Source organism: Rana temporaria, chromosome 1 (genome assembly GCF_905171775.1).
Source record: "Rana temporaria chromosome 1, aRanTem1.1, whole genome shotgun sequence".
NCBI classification, from domain to species: Eukaryota; Metazoa; Chordata; class Amphibia; order Anura; family Ranidae; genus Rana; species Rana temporaria.
The window spans coordinates 158,851,817-158,872,035 of NC_053489.1; the positions used below are offsets into that span (position 1 = coordinate 158,851,817).

The window sequence follows — 20,219 nt, forward strand, 5'->3', positions numbered from 1 at the left end:
TCAACAGCAACTGAATTTAAACATGCTTATGTCAAACATAGGTCTGGCAGACTTGATGTACCACTTAGTATTGTAATTGTGTTAGTCTTCTATTTGCTTATGGGAGATATTAGAAAAAAAATTGTGACTTAGGCTGCATTCACACCTGAGCGTTTTGTCGCCTGAAGCATGAAGCTCCAAAACGCTAGAGGGGAAAAAATACATTATTCTCAATGGAGATGGTTCACATCTCCACTCCAAAACGCCTGACACCGAATGCCTGAAGCTCAAACAAGTTCTGGACCCTTTTTTGTCACTCGAATTGAGCGTATTTGGGCGTTTTTCTGTTTTTAACATTGGTGACCCTAGACCTGTCCAAAATCGTGGTAAAAAAACGCTGCAACAAATCGCAGCAAATCACGGTAAAAAACGCCGCAAAATCGCGGCAAAACTATACGCTCAGGTGTGAATGCAGCCTTAGAATTAGGTTAAATAAAGCATTGTTTTTATTATATGATAAGGAAACTGTTATGTCAACAGAATGTAAGAACTATCAAGATAATAACACTTATTTACTAAGACAGTAGAGCATTTTCACTTTCATTGAATATTTATATTTCAAAGTGATTTATCACTGATGTTGGTGAATAATTTGACTTAGCTTAGTGAATGAGGTGATATTGTGCTCACTTGAATCATTTAATGTTCAAGGAAAGTTTCCGTTGTTTTTAAATATTCTTGCTAGAGAAAAATACTAACCAGAAAACTGGACTTTTTAGGTATGACGCCTCAGTAAATTGTACACACAAAATATAAAATTAGAAGTTTGCTATTTATTAGTAAATACAGTGCCTTGAAAAAGTATTCATACCTCTCAAAATTTTCCAAATTTTGTCATGTTACAACCAAAAATTGAAATGTATTTTATTGGGATTTTATGTGATAGACCAACACAAAGTGGCACACAATTGTGAAGTGGAAAGAAAATGATAAATGGTTTTCAAAATATAAATATCTGAAAAATGTGGCGTACATTAATATTCAGGGCCCTTTACTCTGATACCCCTAACTACAGTCTAGTAGAACTTGTGGAGAAGTTTAAAGCAGGTTTAGGATATAAAAAAATATCCCAAGCTTTGAACATCTCACAGAGCACTGTTTAATCCATCATTTGAAAAAGAAAAGAGTATGGCACAACTGCAAACCTACCAAGACATGGGCATCCACCTAAACTGACAGGCCAGGCAAGGAGAGCATTAATCATTGAAGCAGCCAAGAGGCCCATGGTAACTCTGGAAAATCTGCAGATATCCACAGCTCAGGTGAGAGAAACTGTCCACAGGACAAATATTAGTCATCCACTCCACAGATCTCGCCTTTATGGAAGAGTGGCAAGAAGAAAGCCATTGTTGAAAGAAAGCTATAAGAAGTCCCGTTTGCAGTTTGAGAGAAGCCACGTGGGGGACATGGCAAAGATGTGGAAGAAGGTTCTCAAGTCAGATGAGACCATTATTGAACATTTTGGCCTAAAAGCAAAACGCTACGTGAAGTGGAAAACTAACACTGCACATCCCCAAGGAGCACACCATCTCCACTGTGAAATATGGTGGTGGCAGCATCATGTTGTGGGGATGCATTTCTTCAGCAGGGGCAGGGAAGCTTGTCAGAGTCGTTGGAAAGATGAATGGAGCCAAATACAGGGCAATTTTAGAAGAAAACCTGTTAGAGTCTGCAAATGACTTGAGACTGGGGTGGAGGTTAACCTGCTAGCAGGACAAAGACCCTAAACATACAGCCAGAGCTACTGTGTTAGAATGGCCCAGTCAAAGTCCAGACCTAAATCCAATTGAGAATCCGTGGCAAGACTTGGAAATTGCTGTTCACAGACGCTCTCCATCCAATCTAACAGAGCTTGAGCTTTTTTAAAAAGAAGAATGGGCACAGATGTCACTCTAGATGTGCAAAGCTGGTAGAGACGTCCCCAAAAAGACTTGCAGCTGTAATTGTAGCGAAAGGTGGTTCTACAAAGTATTAACTCAGGGGTCTGAATACAAATGCATGTCACACTTTTCAGATATTTATTTGTAAAAATATGTGAAAACAATTTATCAATTTCAATAATTTTGTGTTGGTCTATCACATAAAATACCAATAAATTACATTTTTGTCTTTGGTTGCAACATGACAAAATGTGAAAAATTTCAAGGGGTATGAATACGTTTTCAAGGCACTGTAGAAACACAGATAATATAAAACATTGTTATATAGTTAAAAACAAATAATAGTAATACAAATTAGCAATATTCATTAAACTCATAAAGAGGCTACACCAAGGGCCAAATTAATTGGTGGAATTGAGACTCTTTAAATTGGTATATGGTGTAAAGGCTCCCCAAATCTCTAAAATGCATCAGAAAGGGGAGCATAGAAGGCAAACCATAGCGGTGGAGGCACAACATTAACGCAGTACAGCTGAACTATGACATAAATAAGTAGATGAAAATATAAGTGTAGAGATGATTAGTATTCCACAGGGAAAAATGTAATCCAAAAGATGCATAGGTCACAACTTCTTCAGCACTCATGCCTCCATTATGGCTGGATAGGAGATCTTAGAGATTTGGGGAACCCTCATGCCATATACTGGTATACGAAGTCTTAAAAGAGAAGTATTGGCTTGAAAACAAATTATACCCACCTAAGTGAATGCAGCATCGATTCAATGTTGCATATTCTCCCCTGCTACCTCTACACTGAGAATTGCATGATGAAACACCGCTGATTGCTCAGTTCTCCCCTCTGCTCTGCCCCTTCAGCTATCAACTGTAAATACCAGCCTAAAATTGAAAGCTGACCTATTAGAGATTTCCGGATATGAATTCAACTGTGTTTCTCTATACTACCTTCATTTTAAATATCATCCTATCTGATCATTTCAGGAAACTTTATATATATATATATATATATATATATATATATATATATATATATATATATATATATATATATATATATATATATATATATCTCCATGAATAGTACTACAGCCTCTTTTACGTAAATAGCTTGTAAATTATGTTTAGCAGCCTTTTAAAACATTAAATATTGTCATGATCATTTTTACTCAGATAGCTAATGCAATGTAATGTAATTTATGAGAACTGTACACATTGGAAAAAAAACAGTACAAGGTATTCTCTTACCAATGCAGGCTCCATTGGGCAGGAGCTTGAATCCAGCAGAACACTCACAGCGGTAACTCCCAGGACTGTTTAAGCAATCTGCATTTCTCTGGCAGAAGTAGTCTCCACTGGTACACTCATCAATGTCTGAAAAATCAAAATATTCTACATTCAGGCCGAGAATATATAAACAATGGCTTGCTTATCCAGCAATTCTACCTTAATGAACACATATTTTAGTGTAATTTTTTAAAATGTGAATTCAGAGACCAGGGGAAGGTATAGTACATTGTTTTCTCTAGCTGGGTGTTTGCAGGAGGATCATGTTTGAACTGAGGGGAAATGTACAGATTTAAGATGTTATTTCACTTAATCAATATAAGCTTTATATGATACTATTGGTCATACACTGATTTCTAAGGATTCTGAAATGAATATTTAGATGGATAATTTTCCTTCCTCTTAAAATAGATTACCGGTCTTCAGTGCATATAAGGCAACTCAGCAATCCTACATTAAACCAGGCTATCTTTGTTCATCTTTCAAGACACAGCTGAGATAAATAGGGATTTGGAAAGGTTCTGGATTTTTTGGTGGCAGTGGTGTCCTGAGAACCCACAGTGTAGCTCTTTTGCCCTCCATAAATGGAGAGATCATCATTTTATTAGTTTAACAGCAGACTATTTGGCAGTCTTGTTTCATATTAGCCCAACTTAAAGAGCAACTCCAGGCAGCAATTTAAATTATTATTATAAAGGATTTATATAGCGCCAACAGTTTATGCAGCGCTCTACAACATTAGGACAAACAGTACAGTTACAATACAATTCAATACAGGAGGAATCAGAGGGCTATGCTTTTTAAAGCTTACACTCCAAATCAGTCAATTCTGTCTTGGAAACTTTGGAACTGAGCTAAAACTGAGAGTCCACTTGCTTAGCATAATAAGGGTTATTTGTAATCCACTGCAGACAAATAGATCTCTGCTGCTGATGTATGCTGTTTTAATGTGTTTGTAAAATTAAAAAAAATATTCAAAACTATAAACATCAGTCATCAAGTACTGGTGGCACTTATGTCTGCCAGGTTAAAGAGACATTGTAATTATGTCCATTTAGGGCAAGGTAACAATGTTTTAATTTAGACCCCTCCCACCTTCCCCCCAAGAATACTTACTTACAAAGCCACATGGAACTAACATTCCATTCTTTGAAGCCCTGTTCTGTTAATGGGGGCTACAGCAGCGCAGGAAGGCAGCAAAGGATCCCCATGATTATGCTCCAAGGGATGGAGCAAAACGCATTGGGGGTATGACCTGGTTGGAGTCCAGGCTGAGGCTGCCATTCATCTCACTTCATGTACATGGGTCTGCTTCATGATGTGCATTTTATGGATCTGTTCCTTTGACAGTAGGACAGAAAGGGAGCCACAATTCCCCAGTCTAAAAGTGGCTCAATTCAAGGACCACCACTGACCACGAATGTAGAAGGGCTGACATCTGTGAATTATTATATTCCACTGGACAGCATTTTTATTATATGGACACTTTAAAAGGGGGGCATTATTTAAGTGCAATATAAGCTGCTGGCCATAAGTGTCAAAGAGGCATTGCTGTGTAAGCATTAGGTCACTGACAACATTCTTGGTGCTAGATACAGTGGTTGCTGGGCCAGCAAATGAGGAGACCTGTGATTGTCATTTCTTTGACATTTTACTTTCAGACTGTATATAACACTTGCATAATTTTGATAAGACATGGAAACATATATTTCACAATAATGGAAAGATTTGTTGCATAAATTTAAATGAATACCTTCACAGATGAGGAGTAAATCATTGTAGCTAAACCCAGTTGGACATTCACAGCGGAAGCTGCCAATCTGATTGATGCAAACTCCATTTGCACAGATTCCTGGAATCTCTTTGCATTCATCGATATCTAAAATTAGTAAATGATAAAACATGCATAAAACAATGGTATCCCATTATAAGAATCCATGAAAAATGTTCTTCCTCTGTCTTTCAGTATAAATTATACACAGTATTATGAGACAGTTCACTTATCCTAACTAGGCTTTTGGAACAGAAATGTAACCTGACTACGTTCATGTAACAACACTTTGCTTTATTGCTGAGACTGTAAATGTGTACTACAATTGTTTTTATGTAATACTTTCTAATTATTGAAACAAAAATTATATGCAATATTGTGTTAAAATGAAAATTTGGCCACGGTGGGGGAAGTTAGGAGACCTAAACATCAGTGGAGACTGAGAGAAATAATTTTACTTCATAGCTTACCTACAGCCTTTCCAGTGTGAATATCAAAAGTAAAGCCAGGGATTGATCCACAAAGATTCCTGAAATTAACTGGTAATGGGAAAAATATTAGGAATTAGATATTTAATTAGATATAGATAATAACATACTGTATGGTGAAAAAAAATCTGTCTGGAAAACGCACGGACATAATTCCTTTTAGAATGAAAAACACTATAATGGACTGCTCAAAAAGATACAGTTATGTGGGAAAGCCCAAGATTTTTTTTTATTTAATCATTTTATCTAAGCCATATCTTCTTGGCTCCAATAACTCAAAGTAAACGTGTCACAGCTCCTTGCATGTATGAAATTCACAGCTAGAAATTTTCACTCTTATTTTTTTTTTTTTATAACTAGTATAGAACAATTGAATAGAAGGACTATAACTCCTCCAACTGCAGCAGGAGGATGAACATGCCATGTTGGGGGACATCAAGGGGTTAATTTACTAAAGGCAAATAGACTGTGCACTTTAACAGGTGCACTATTCAAGTACAGTTGTTCCAGGGCTTAGTAAGTGAGATAAAGCTTCACGTTAAAAAGAATACCCAATCAGGTGCAAGGATTTTATTTTTTCTAAAACATAATTTTTGCTTGCACATGATTGGATGATGGAAATAAGCAGAACTGTACCACATCTGCTAAGCTCTGGAGCAACTGCACTTGCAGAGTGCACAATTTTTTTGCCTTTAGTAAATCAACCCCAATGTGTCAGGGGGTCTAGTTCAGTTGGGATCTCTTTGCCTGTGTGCCTCATAAATATAAGCCTGTGGGTGATTCAGCACTGAAATATGATTTCTTAGACAACATATTCCGTATCTTAACTTTCTACCGTCTGTGTAACCATTAAACCAGATTAACAAATAATTTTATTTGAATTGGCCATACACATGTATTTTGGACGGTTAACCTGAGAAATTAGTAGAAGACTTCACTGTTGCATGTTTTGCTTAACAGTATAAGGTAGGGAAGGTGGCTGTTTTTGAGTGTCAAAATCTGCACTGATAGTGTTAAATGTATCCTGTACTCTTAACACCAGGGCAAGTAAAACTGAATCCCACTGCTCAAAATACAGGAACGTCTGTCTGCGTTTTAAGTTAGCTTTACAGACTAATAAATATGTCTCTTCAAACTTAGCCTATTGAAAGTATCTTCTCCCTCATCAGTATCTTTTAAGACTTGAATGCAAAATGCTTCCAGGTTGCTTTTGGCATTTATTTGTAAGAAACTGGGAATTTCTTTCTTTCATAAACTGGCAGGCCCTTTTCTTTTGTATGGCAAAACATCCAAATTGCTCCCTGCTGACACTGTACAATTAATTTACAAATCTATTAACATAATTATAGAGCTGTGTTTTAATTGCAGTTGCAGTAAGCTTGTTTCCACAGAATGCTATCCCTGTAGAGAGGGAATGTTTCAATTTGTAATTACGCCTAGAACAGCATCCTGCCTGCTTAGCCTCCTGCCAGTGAGGCAGTCACTGCTGTGGAATGTTAATACATTTAATGTATTAGCCCATGTAAAGCAATGGAAAGGATGAGCATAAGTACATTTGATGTACATTCAGAACAGGAATTGACTGTACTGCCTATAGGAACAGCATAAAACATGGCAGGGGACACATTGAACTAGAAAGCATTTTTCTAATTTATCACAAATGTTCAAATGTTCACTGAACAGAAAGGCTTTGGTCTTGATGCAAAATGGGGTTGATTTTATAAAACCGGAGAGTGCAAAATCTGGTGCATTTTTTTGTCAAAGCTTAATCGAACAAGCTGAAATTAGGTGCTGATTGGCTACCATGCACAACTGCACTAAATGTTGCACTCAATAAGCCCCAAAGGAAAAAAAGCTCTTGTTGCCCATATCTGCCAATCCAATTTTCACTTTCATTCTGCCAAAGTGAACTAATCATCAGTGGTTATACTATTATGAGTATACTAATAAAGTTGTTTTCCCAAGAAAGGAAAAAGCAATGTTTGGTAATTTTTTTTTAAATAAAATGTGATTAGGCACGCTTATTAAGTAGTGCATAATGAACATAGCGCTAATGAAAATTATCAGAACTACCAAGGACCTAGAAGGGTAGGGTTGACCTCCTATTGCATGGAAATGCTTCTACAAATGGCTGCAGCATTTGTAAGATCTTTGGCATCCCTGGCTATGAACAAGACCTCCTAATATGCTTGTCCAGGGATATAAAATCATACAGAATTTCTTGAGGTGCAAAATGTCATTAGACATAAGTCACCACACTGACCTCCACTGGCCTAGTGTCTTTGCTGTACTAGACCCACGGAAGCTAAATAATGTTGCTTCCTTACTATATATATATAATTTGCTTTTAACAATCCCAGATTATCTCTATTTTACCAATTTATCTTCACAGGATTTACCAAAGGCTTTTAAAGGGGTTGTAAATCTTTGTTTTTTATTTTCTAAATAGGTTCCTTTAAGCTAGTGCATTGTTGGTTCACTTACCTTTTCCTTCGCTTTCCCTTCCAAATGTTTTTTTTCTTTGTCTGAATTTTTCACTTCCTGTTTCTTTTCAGTAAGCATGCTCCCATCATCCGATCTGTTCTGGCTGGGGGTTAGTCAGCCAGAACAGCTTACTGAGGAGGAACAGGAAGTGAGAAATTCAGACAAAGAAAACAAAGTAAAAAAACATTTAGAAGGGAAATTGAAGGAAAAGGTAAATGAACCAACAATACACGAGAGGAACCTTTTTAGGAAATAAAAAATTAACCTTTACAACCCCTTTCATTTGTTTCCTGTTGCATCATGTTCTTGGGCCTATGTCAACAGGCTTTTGTTGTTTTTTGCATTCCTATACAAGTGTATGGGAATGTAAAACCCAATTGAAGAGAGTCAAATGCAGGTCAGAAAGAGATCAGTTGCAGGGCAAATTTTCAGTGAGTTCTTATCAACACAAGCCCAAGGCCAATCAACACAGGTCCTGTGTTTGCTTTGTATAAAACAGTTAAACATTTTACATATTCAGTACTAAAGATAAATAGTTTTGTAATTTTACTTTTTTACTAGTTTTGTCTATGGCATTATCATCTAAATTCAAGCAATTAATTAAAACAATCTTATAGGTGACAACGATGCATACCCATCCACTGTGTTACCTAATGTTGTTGCATCTGTTGCATAGTGTATAGCCAAAAAAGGTAGAGGTTAAAATGATGACCTACCAGTATATGTCATGGTAAGAATCAACAGGTTTTGTGATCAGATCTCAAAGAATTACAGGATGACACAATGTACTATATACAGTAAAATATAATAGGATAAACAGTACATACTGTACATACAAAATAACTGAAAATGGCAATAGAATGGTACAAAATAAAAAATAAACACACTGTGATTTTACAGTGCGACATCAAACATAGTTGAAAGATGAATAATCTAAAGATGGTGGAGTCTATTAGGACTTTAGGTGCTGTACCTGTTCCAGGAGTTGGGCATGGTTCACATGGTTTACTCCAGGCTTTACCAATGTTATATGTACAGCAGCACATCTTCTTGGTGACATTGAAAGGAAGCTCATTCTCACACATAGTTCCATTGTAGGTTCGGTAGCAATAACTCTTCCTCATATCTGTCATCAATCAGAATGCAAATAAATTTATGACAATTCTTGAAACATTTTTCAACTTTGATCAATCAAGATAGTTTATTTTACTTTTTTATAATCAAATAACAGTTGATAGTTCTGCTCATGCTTTAAGACTGTTCAAAATATGCTAGTTTTAGGTCAAATATGAAAGATTCTTCTAGGGAAAAAAATTAGATAATGGGTGGAATGAATTACAACAAAGTGCAATTATCACCTATAAAATACAAGGCTTAATAGGCAAATATTCAGCTGTATTAAATAATCCTCTGGTCACCCTCATGTAAATCCATGATATTACAAGTATACGATCCTTTTTTTACAGACGGCAGTATTTTCAAGACAGGGGTACAGAGGTTGTAAAGTGGGAATTATATGCAAGAGGCATACAGAGGGCATGACGGTGGTCAGTAGGCACAGGAGAATAGTGTGTAGGGCATGACAGTAAGCAGGAGGTACAGTAGAGGAGTGAGAAGTGTATGAGTATGTGCAGTAAAGAAGTCTAGGGGGTATGACAGGGGGAAGTATGTGCAGGACAGGCGTGTAGAGGAAATGATAATGGGCAATATGTGCAGTAAAGGAGTATGGAGGGTATAACAGGGTGCAGTATCTGCAGAAGAGAATTGTGTAAGATATGTGGCAGTGGGCAGAATGTGTAGTAGAAGAGTGTGGAGGGTTAGCATAATTAATCTTATGACCACAAATGGTGGTTATTGATTCTTCCAAATGGTCAACGAAATCACTAAAAAATATAGTTATAGCCTTACAAGTGAATGACACTGGTGAGATATTGTGCTCCATAATGTATTTGACACCCATTCACAGTGAAAATAATGTAGCAGCAAGGGAGCCAAACATTTCATGCATATGGTTTTTGCAGAGGAAGAATAGAGGTCAAAATCAGTGTCTAGGAAATGGGTTGGCTAATATTGAAGCAGATTATATTAAAATAGTGGTAGTAGCAAGGATCAGCAGTACCATGGACTTTAAAGGAGGTGGGGAGTATACTGAAACTGAAAAAAGAAGAGTCTGTTAGTGGATTTGATGACAGTGAAGGTTGTACAGATTAAGCAAAATGTAATCTGGTCATTAGCAGTGACTGTATCATGGAGTACAGTAACAGTGGAGGTAGTCCTGGGGACTTGGGAGATGGGACAGGCATTTGTTGTCAAGGATAGTTTAAAAAGGAAATGGGGCAGTGGAGCTGAGCTTTACTTTGGACAAGAGTCACTGAAGATTTGACTGATATTTGGTATGTGCAGAAGGTGCTGAGGGATTAAGGCATGTGTGTTGCACATGGAGGGGTTATTACAGATGTGCTAGGGAGTTTCTGCTGAGAGGTAAATGCACATGCACTGGGTACTGGCAATCAAAAGATTAATGCTCTTGCTCATAAACATAAGACATAAGCAGAAGAATATGCGCTGTAAGGATATAGGATATTGAGTGCTGAGGGGTTAACCTGTATGAGCTGGGTATTGGATGCTGAGAGATTACCATACATTTCTGGGGACATAATGAACATGGGATGGGTACTAAGCATTGCAAGGTTATTGCATATGTGCAGAGAAATGGGTGCTGAGGTGTTAAAGCACCTGAATACGTATATGCTGTTGTGATTTCTTAAATTCTTTATATATGTATACAGGCATACCCCAGTTTTAAGTACACAATTGGGTTTATTTACTAAAGCTGGAAAGTGCAAAATCAGGCTCATTTCTGCATAGAAACCAATAAGATTCCAGATTTTATTACCAAAGCTTAATTGAACAAGCTGGGGTTAGAAGCTCATTGTTTTTTATGCAGAAGTGAGCCTGATGTTGCACTTTCCAGCTTTACAGTAGTAAATAAACCCCATTGTGTACTTAAAAGTGGGGTATGCCTGTACTGCTTTTCAATAGCACATTACAATTCAAACAGTCTAATAAAAATGTTTGCATTTTTGTAGCCTGCATACAGTTAGTTGGTATCTGTTAAGAAGAGATTATAAAATAAAATCCTTACCCATACAGTTATGTCCACCATTGACCTGCATGTATTCTGGAGGGCATATGCACGTGAAGTTTCCCAATGTATTGTAGCAAGTTCCTGGGCCACAGACCCCAGGGTTTGTGACACATTCATCAATATCTGCAAAAATGATTAAACAAAATACAATGATAAAATCATTTTAACCACAAGTGGCATGATGAAATTAATGAAGACATCTGTTTTACTCTTCAGCTGCAATCACCTTCACATATGCGCGTCTCTTCACTGAGGTAGTAGCCTTGAGGACACTCACACTGGAAGCTTCCAAATGTATTTATACAGTTACCTCCTTGGCACAGACCTGGCAGCTCCTGGCATTCATCAATATCTGTAAATATAACAGAAACAGGATGTATGCATATTAAAATTAAAATCTATTTCTTACATGTGTAAACAGTTAAACATAAATTTGAATCCACAAATCTATCACATAGATGTTGGTTATACCTTATATCAATTCATAGGATGAATTGAACATTTTACTATATGGAATGTTTGTCTATTTGGTAAGTAATGAATTCATCATATTTCATGATGTTATCACACTGTATAATTTAGATGCTTTATGGGGGAGGCAATTTCTCTGGATCAGCATTACCATAACATAATCCCATGATATCGTAACATAATTCTATGAAATATAGGATAATATATACGATAATTTTGAGTTTATTTATTTTTGTTTGTAACCCATATATGTTACATGTTTGGGTTTACGATTGGTGTATAAATGCCAATTATATTTGTAGTCTAATGGAGAAAGCTAATTAGCATCTGATGGAATTAAATTCAACTATGACCCATCAGAACTAAGCCCAGATCACAGATATTATAGGGTACTAGTGACCTAAATTTGCAGACTCGGATTGAATGTGTGTTTTTGTCAATGAAGAAGGAATAATGGTTGGACATTTCCTCTTACAGCTTATCTCACCAACCGTAGCTTTTCTCAGCTTAACTAACGGGTAAAAACTGTGCAGCACTAATCATGAATGCATATATGTGCAAAAAGGGTGATATAAGGTGAATCATATAAACAATATATAACACAAGTACAAATCTGTATAAAAAATAAATAAATATCACAGTCATTGGTAAACTAAAAAAGTCCAAGATACAGCGAATAAGTCCGTGAAGGCGTATATAATAATTGCGGGATCCAAATTGTGATGATCAATCACCCAGAGAAGAAAAAGCTTAACTAATGAAATCATTCTAAAGTATCCAACTTGGTCCATAACTACCCCCCCCCCCCAAAATTGGTACGCAAAACTGGCAAGTGAAGTGTACAAACATCCAAAGGGATTAGCATCAAATGAACTGGGCATTACTCATCCATTGTCTGTGGGTACCTTATGACCACAACCATAAGATCTGCCCATTCACAAAGCAATTTCCAAATACACACTTAAGCATATAATATAGTTTATTGCAGCCTTTGAGGCCTTCATAAAAGTTCTTACCTTCTAAGAGAATGGTGATGGGATTGGGTCTGAATCCTTCTCCTCCAGGGCACAATGTATTGTACTCAGCTAAAAACAACAATATCTATAAATAATTAAAGGCACATTCCAATCTTATTTTAAAACATTTAAAATATATGTTATTTAATTGATATTTTACAATTGACAATTGTTTTTTATTTTGTTTGTACGTAAATAACATTGTGTTCAAGGATACTTCAAAATAGAACCTATCCCCTAAACATAATCTCCCTTCACATTTAACTGTAAGAATTAAACCTTAATGTTTAACATCACAAGATATGAAACTGGAGACCTTTAGAGTATGACCTATTGCAAGTGCAGGAGTGGCCAATGCTGAAGAAGGTTTCTGCTTAACTTTGTTATAAAAGTTCACTAATATTTAAACTCTATGGTATGTTTTATTGAATAAGAGTCCAAAAAGTCAGTGTTTGAACCTATATTGCTTTTTTAAACATGTTTTCCTCTTCTACTTTCCCTCATTGACCTGCAGAAGAACTTAAAGTCCTCTCCATAATTCCTACTTCTTCATCTCTGCTACAAATTGTTCTCACTATAGTGATTGCAGAGGTGCAAGGGTAGAATTAACTCGAAACTTACATAATGCAGATGCTTTACCGTACTATAAAGACGCTTGCCGAACAAAAAAATAGTGCTGATGTCATGTATGAAGATAAGTGTCTAATTTTGGATTAGTCAGAAGACTAAACAATGCTATTTAGAAAAAAGGCCATACCTTGAGCCCTCTGATCCCTTGATAACATTACTAGCAATACTAGCCCTGTTTTAGGTATCTGAGCTCTATGTAAATGCACAAATATACAAAACAAAGTCCCATACAAAAAACATAGTTATACAAAACATAATAATTTGACCATCTCTTCCAAAATTCCCTTAATATAACAAGAAAAATACATATTTCACACCAAAACAACTTACACTGAAACATATCTAAAATAATGCTATCGAGCGAAAAATAAAATGGATATCCAGCAGAAGCATCTTTCGTTTATTTCCCTGGCCTCTCTACTACTCAATCATGGAAATAACATAAGCTTTTATTGCCATAACCCTACACACATAAAGGGAAACTTCGTAAATCTTAGGACTTACAGCTGTTAACTGGTGGGCATATTTCACATGGGTTCCCCCAGGCCCTTCCAAGAGAACAGCAGCACGAAGAGCGACTCACACCAACTCCAATCTCTGTGCTACAGGAGATTGTCCCATCCCCTCGAGGTCCATGATTGAGATAACAGTTACCCACTCTGGTATCTGAAAGAAATATTAGGAACAGTCACTGGACAATCCATTAGCAAGTACACAACTTACCATTGCTGGATACTGTGTTCGTGTTACTGAATAACTAGGCCACTTGTATTGCTTTTATTTGTCATTAAAAACCCTTTGGAAAAGGCAACATTTTACAAGACACCCTGCTGAATGAATAGGTGTGATTGTCTACACATTCCAGATTTTTTTGAGTTCAAACTTTTAATGTAATAATGAAAAGAACCAGCATAAGTAGTATTACTGTACTAGTATTCATCATAGTTTGGTCTAATTCCAGCTCAACTTCTGAACAATGTTTTAATTAACTTTGAAGCTTTAAAAGTATGCCAAGTACACAGTGCCTGCTTTCCTGCTGAATTAAGTCAGTTACAATAAAAAGTATGACATCTGGACAGGTCAATAGATCAGTCATTAAAAGTGATTACTTCCAAAAACAGATCTGGTTCAACAATAATATATTGGTCTCAGGAAGACAAACAAACTGGCTAACATTTCAGTCCTGAAGTGTTGGACATTTTCTGTACGTCGTGGCATTGCAGAATGCCTAGTTAAACAAAAACAGGCATGCATATTTTCTTTTAATAGCATCCTTCCAGATTCATCCCTTTTCACTGCATAAAGTGTAAACCATAGGCAATATTCACATACAGACTAATTAATCCAGTTACCTTCTTTTCTTAGCATCAAAATGATGTAAGTCATGGTATAAAATAAATATTTGCTTGTTTAGCTATTTGAGAACAAAAAAATACTACAACCATCAATAAATCAACTGTTGCAATAATTCCTTGAGGCAGACTTGGGTGTACCTGTTAGCCTGCAATTGGAATTCCCAGCATTTTCTGCCTATCAGTGTTCCTATCTGCCACCTGGCAGTGCATACTGTTATAATTAGGGTGGCCAGACAGTGGGCGATTTTCCATCCTTTCTGGCAAACATATATTTAAAAACTAAGATGTAGAATGATCCAAAAATTGTAAAGCTGCAAATAATAGCTGTTGGAAAATTCAACAACGTTCCTAAAATTGTGTTTTGTTTTTTTTCTGAACATATGTGCTACATACCACATCTTATCCAAATTTCACATTTACATTTTTTTACTGCCCTTGATTCTAACAATGCTCTCACTGATATAAAGTTTTGTATTAAATCAACTCTGTCTCTAAATTAAAAACTAAAAAATAAGACCACTCCCTTAAATAGAATGCTTAAAAGTGGTTGAGTATGGTCCGTGATACTTTTTATTATTTGCACTAACATCCAAATCTGTAGGACAAGCTCTCTCGTGTGTGTGAGCTTGTCCTAAAATTTGCAAAAAAAAGTATCATGGACAGTACTCAATTGTTCTTTTTGCAAGTGCACTAATACGGCTATGTTTACCTCTTACATATACCTAATAAGGTGACAAGCCGCAGATGATATACAAAAATGAAACAACTCCCCCGACATGAGTTTCACCTGTTTATCTGCCACCCTCTATTCTCTACAGTCTTTAAAAACACACATTTTACACAGCATCTCTCAGCATTAGAAAACAGGGGTTGGGGAGCTGATGTCACACACACTGCTAGAGCACAGACTCCTGTGCAATCTGATATGAGGGAAGGAATACACCCCCGCTAACAGCCTCATAGGAAAGAACACAGAGCTGAGTCTATGAGGCACTTGCTCTGTGCTGGGGGGGGGGGGGCGAAAATCCCCTAAGAGGTTGAGGTGTCAGCTCACTCTATCAGTGACTCATGCAGATAGGAGAGAAGAAGCAGACTTAGTGCTATGGATTCAGGTTTGTACACATTATAGAGGAATATGCTTTGTTCACTTTTCTTCTCAAAAGCCTAGTACACATGGGACAAATGTTGGGTGGCATCGGCCGGTTCAATAGAACACATTCGGCCTGTGTGTGCGGCAGCTAGCTTTTGTCGAAGGGTCATGAGTGAAAAAGGTCTGCCAACCAGCTCCTGATCAGCACTCTCATTCAATGGCTGGAAGCGCTGACCAGTGTGTTCTGGCCCCCCTGTCAGAACACAAGGGCACAGTGGGGGAGATTACTTTACTAACATTGGGTTGTTAGTACAGCAGCTCCGACCTGAGCTGTCAGTTCAGCTAGTAGTGTGTACAAGGCTTTTGTTTTGCAGCCACTTTAAATCTTGTCTTTGCTTTTTTCCTTCTCACCTCAATTTAGGATTTAGTAGTGACCTAATGGCTGTTGGATGAAACCACAGTGCTCAGAAAGAGAAGAGGGGTGTTGGATTGTGAAGATTCTTTAGTTCTTTAAGACAGCAAAACTCTGTGGCACAGCAATGGTACTGGTTTTAGACCCAAAACTCACTTTTCTGATGCTCTGCATTGCGGTAACTCATCCATCAGCAAGTTGTGGTGCCATGGATTTTGAATGCACTAAGGCAATGCAGTTCTAATTCACATGTGTTAAAGTGCACCACAGCATAAGGTAACACCCTACCATGAGCTGTGGTGAACCACATTAGAAAACATGCTGCATGTCTGCTTTTGGGTCTGTTCTTTTGGGTTGGCCAGCCAATTAAATTTATTGGGCTATCTTAACACAATGCATAATAATGCATGAAACAATGTGTGTTCATGCAACACTCACAAATGGAAAAGTGTGAATGGACCCAGATTTTTTTCATTTACATGGTTACCCTATTTTTATTTTATTTTTATTTTAGAGACAAAATAGTTTTACCAATGGTCTCCTAAGAATTATTATCATGTTGCAATGTTAAAGATGATATCCACCTAACAATTCCATGCCACTAGTCTCTCTCTCCCTCTCTATGTCAGTGTGCTATTTTTTTCTCCCTGAAATATCTGTAAATTAGCTTTGATGTTGCTGTCAAGTGACCTTTGATCCTCACTCTTCAGCTCACTGTTACTAGGCCATGGGCAGAGAGCAGCGAAGTGCATTGGTCTGATGTCACTGACATATGCGCAGCCAGCCAGCTTTCCACCTTATAAACATAACTTTGCTACTGGCAATTCACACTGGTATCGTAACATCAGCCCTGTAGTCCGCTGAAAATATACAGGGGGTATGTTTGTGACAGCTGTCCAGCCTTTTGGAGGCTTGAGACTTCTAAGACAAGCTGCAAAGAGAAGAAAGAGCTCTTTAGAAAATAAGATATAGAAGTTGGGAAGTGATGCCCTTCATTACTGAAAAATAAGACTGGAGTTATTTTTTAAGTTGGCTGTAGGGTTGAGCGAACCCGAACTGTAAAGTTCGGGTTCGGTACGGACTTTGGGTTTTTCCCGAACCCGAACCCGAATAATTGGAAAAAGTCCAGGTTCGGGTTCGGAGTTCGGAGACCCTAAATTTGAGAAATATATAGGTGAATCTCTGCCCATTTCACCAGCACTCCGCCAGTACATTGTTTAGGGCTGTGTTCCTGCCTCTTGCTATAGGTAGAGAAATATATAGCTGAATCTCTGCCTATTTCACCAGCTTACACTATTTTTGTATTTAACATTTCTCAAAATTAGGGCAAGACCCTAAATTTGAGAAATATGAGATAAACCTCAAATAAGGGACGTGGCCGCGGTCGTGGTGCTGCTGGTGGAGCTCCTGTTACAGGGAGAGGACGTGGTCGATCTGTGCCAGCTACAAGCACAAGTGAAACACCTTTCTCAGGTGCGAGTAGCCGACAGAGCCTGCAGCGGTATTTGGTTGGGCCTAATCCAGCTCTACGAATGTTGAGGCCAGGAGCAGAACAGGCGGTAGTAGATTGGGTTGCTGACAGTGCCTCCAGTTCCTTCACAGCGTTTTCCAACCAGTCTTGGGCTGAAAGTTCAGAGTTGGCGCCTGCAGCCGATGTCCACCATCAGTCTTTCACCTCACCCCCTTACAAATCAGCCAAGCAGTCTGAGCCCCAAAGCATGCAGCAGTCTCTTCTTCTTTTTGATGAGTCTGTTAGCATGTGTTCCCAGGGCCATCCACCTAGCCCAGCCCCAGAAGGGGAAGAGATTGAGTGCACCGATGCCCAACCACTTATATTTCAGGATGAGTTCATGGGGGGGACCATCACAGCACGTCTTGCATGATGATGATGAAACACAGTTGCCAACTGCTGGTGCTTTTGCAATTGTGCAGACCGACAAGGAGGGCAGTGGTGAAGACTGGGTGGAAGATGATGTGGAGGACGATGAGGTCCTCGACCCGACATGGAATCAACCTCATGCAGGTGACCCATGTAGTTCGGAGGAAGAGGCGGTGGTCGCACAGAGCCACCAGCACAGCAGAAGAGGGAGCAGGGTGCCAAAGCAGAGCGTCCATCCCCTAGACAGTACGCCTGCTACTGCCCAACGCAGCAAGGGACCGAGCACACCAAAGCCAGGTCCAAGGAGTTCCCTAGCGTGGCAGTTCTTCACACAATGTGCTGATGCGTGGTTTGCACGTTGTGCAATCAGAGCCTGAAGCGAGGCATAAACGTTCTCAACCTGAGCACAACCTGCATGACCAGGCATCTAAGTGCAAACACGAGCTGCAGTGGAGTAGACACAGCAAAAACCAAGAAAGGCCTCTGGCTCCTCCTGCTTCCTCTTCTGCATCAGTCTCGGGCCTCTCTGCCTCTTCATCCACCTCCGTAGTGACAGTGCCACCTGCCACCCCTCAATTAGAGAACCGGCAAGCAACACTACCACCTGGGTCACCAAACATCTCCACAATGTCCCATGGAAGCATTCAGCTCTCCATCTCCCAAACACTGGAGCGTAAGAGGAAGTACCCCTCTACCCACCCGCAATCCCTGGCCCTGAATGCCAGCATTTCAAAATTACTGGCCTTTGAAATGCTGTCATTCTGTCTGGTGACGTCAGGGACGTTATATCTCCCTAACAGCGCACTGGGTAAATGCAGTGGCGGCTGGGCCTGAGGCGGATAGCAGTTTGGCGCATGTCCTTCCACCACCGAGGATTGCAGGGCGCTTCAGTTTGCCTCCTGTTCCTAACTCCTTCTACTCCGCTTCCTCATCCTCTACCGCCTCCTCATCCAGTCAGCGTAACAAACTCACCACCAACTTCAGCACAGCCATGGGTAAACGCCAGCAGGCAGTTTTAAAACGTTCCTGTTTGGGGGAAAAACCACACACCGCGCAGGAGTTGTGGAGGGACATGGAACAACAGACCAATGAGTGGTTGGCGTCAGTGAGCTTCAAGCCGGGCCTGGTGGTGTGCGATAACGGGCGAAATCTCGTAGCAGCTCTGGGCCTAGCCGGTTTGACGCACATTCCTTGCCTGGCGCATGTGCTGAATTTGGTGGTGCAGAGTTTCCTGAGAACTTACCCCAATATGCCACAGCTGCTGCAGAAAGTGCGGGCCGTCTGTGCGCACTTTCGGCGTTCTCACCCTGCCCCTGCTCGCCTGGCAGCGCTGCAGCGTAACTTCGGCCTTCCCGCTCACCGCCTCATATGTGATGTGCCCATAAGGTGGAACTCCACCTTGCACATGCTGGCCAGACTGTGCGAGCAGCAGCAGGCGATAGTGGAGTTCCAGCTGCAGAACCACTTTACCACCAATAACTGGGCCTCAATGCGAGACCTGTGTGCCTTGTTGCGCTGTTTTGAGTACTCCACTAACATGGCCAGTGCCAATGACGCAGCTCTCAGCGTGACTATCCCACTTCTATGCCTTCTTGAAAAAACGCTACGGGCGATGATGGAAGAGGATGTGGCACAGGAGGAAGAGGAGGAGGAGGAGGAATCGGGATCATTTGCAAGGCTTTCAGGGCAGTCATTCACAAGTGGCTCAGAGGGTGGGTTCGTGCACCAACAAAGGCCAGGTACACAATTGTCTAGCAAGGGCACAGTTCTGGAGGATGACGCGGTGGAGGATGAGGAGGAGGAAGACATGGAGGAGGAGGAGAAACCATGTTCACAGCAGGATGGCATCCAGACCAGCTCATGGCCATTACTGGTGCGTGGCTGGGGGGATACAGAGGACACAGATGATACACCTCCCACAGAGGACAGCTTTTCGTTGCCTCTGGGCAGCCTGGCACAGATGAGCAATTACATGCTGCAGTGTCTCCGCAACGACCGGCGTGTTTCGCACATTATGACAGGTGCTGATTACTGGGTGGCCACGCTGCTGGATCCCCGTTACAAGGACAATGTACCGTCCTTAATCCCCTCACTGGAGCGTGAACGCAAGATGCGCGAGTACAAGCGCACGCTGTTAGACGCGCTGCTGGTGCAATTCCCACCTGGCAGCGGGGCCACAGTGGAAGCAGAAGGCGAAGGCAGAGGAGGAGGAAGAGGTCACCAACGCAGCAGGGGCACCGCCAGCACCTCAGAA

The 20,219-nt window shown here is 39.6% G+C and overlaps 1 protein-coding gene across 1 annotated transcript in view; it reads right to left on the reverse strand.

Annotated features, from left to right (window-relative positions):
- The window catches only part of FBN2 (fibrillin 2), a 290,847-nt gene that overhangs the window by 55,733 nt on the left and 214,895 nt on the right, over positions 1-20,219 (reverse strand). The window contains exons 37-44 of the mRNA XM_040344842.1: positions 13,734-13,895; positions 12,600-12,668; positions 11,339-11,464; positions 11,110-11,235; positions 8,938-9,090; positions 5,463-5,531; positions 4,975-5,100; positions 3,183-3,308 (exon numbers count right to left, since the gene is read on the reverse strand). Of these exons, the coding sequence (XP_040200776.1) occupies positions 3,183-3,308; positions 4,975-5,100; positions 5,463-5,531; positions 8,938-9,090; positions 11,110-11,235; positions 11,339-11,464; positions 12,600-12,668; positions 13,734-13,895 (957 nt within the window). The remainder of the gene's footprint in view (positions 1-3,182; positions 3,309-4,974; positions 5,101-5,462; positions 5,532-8,937; positions 9,091-11,109; positions 11,236-11,338; positions 11,465-12,599; positions 12,669-13,733; positions 13,896-20,219) is intronic.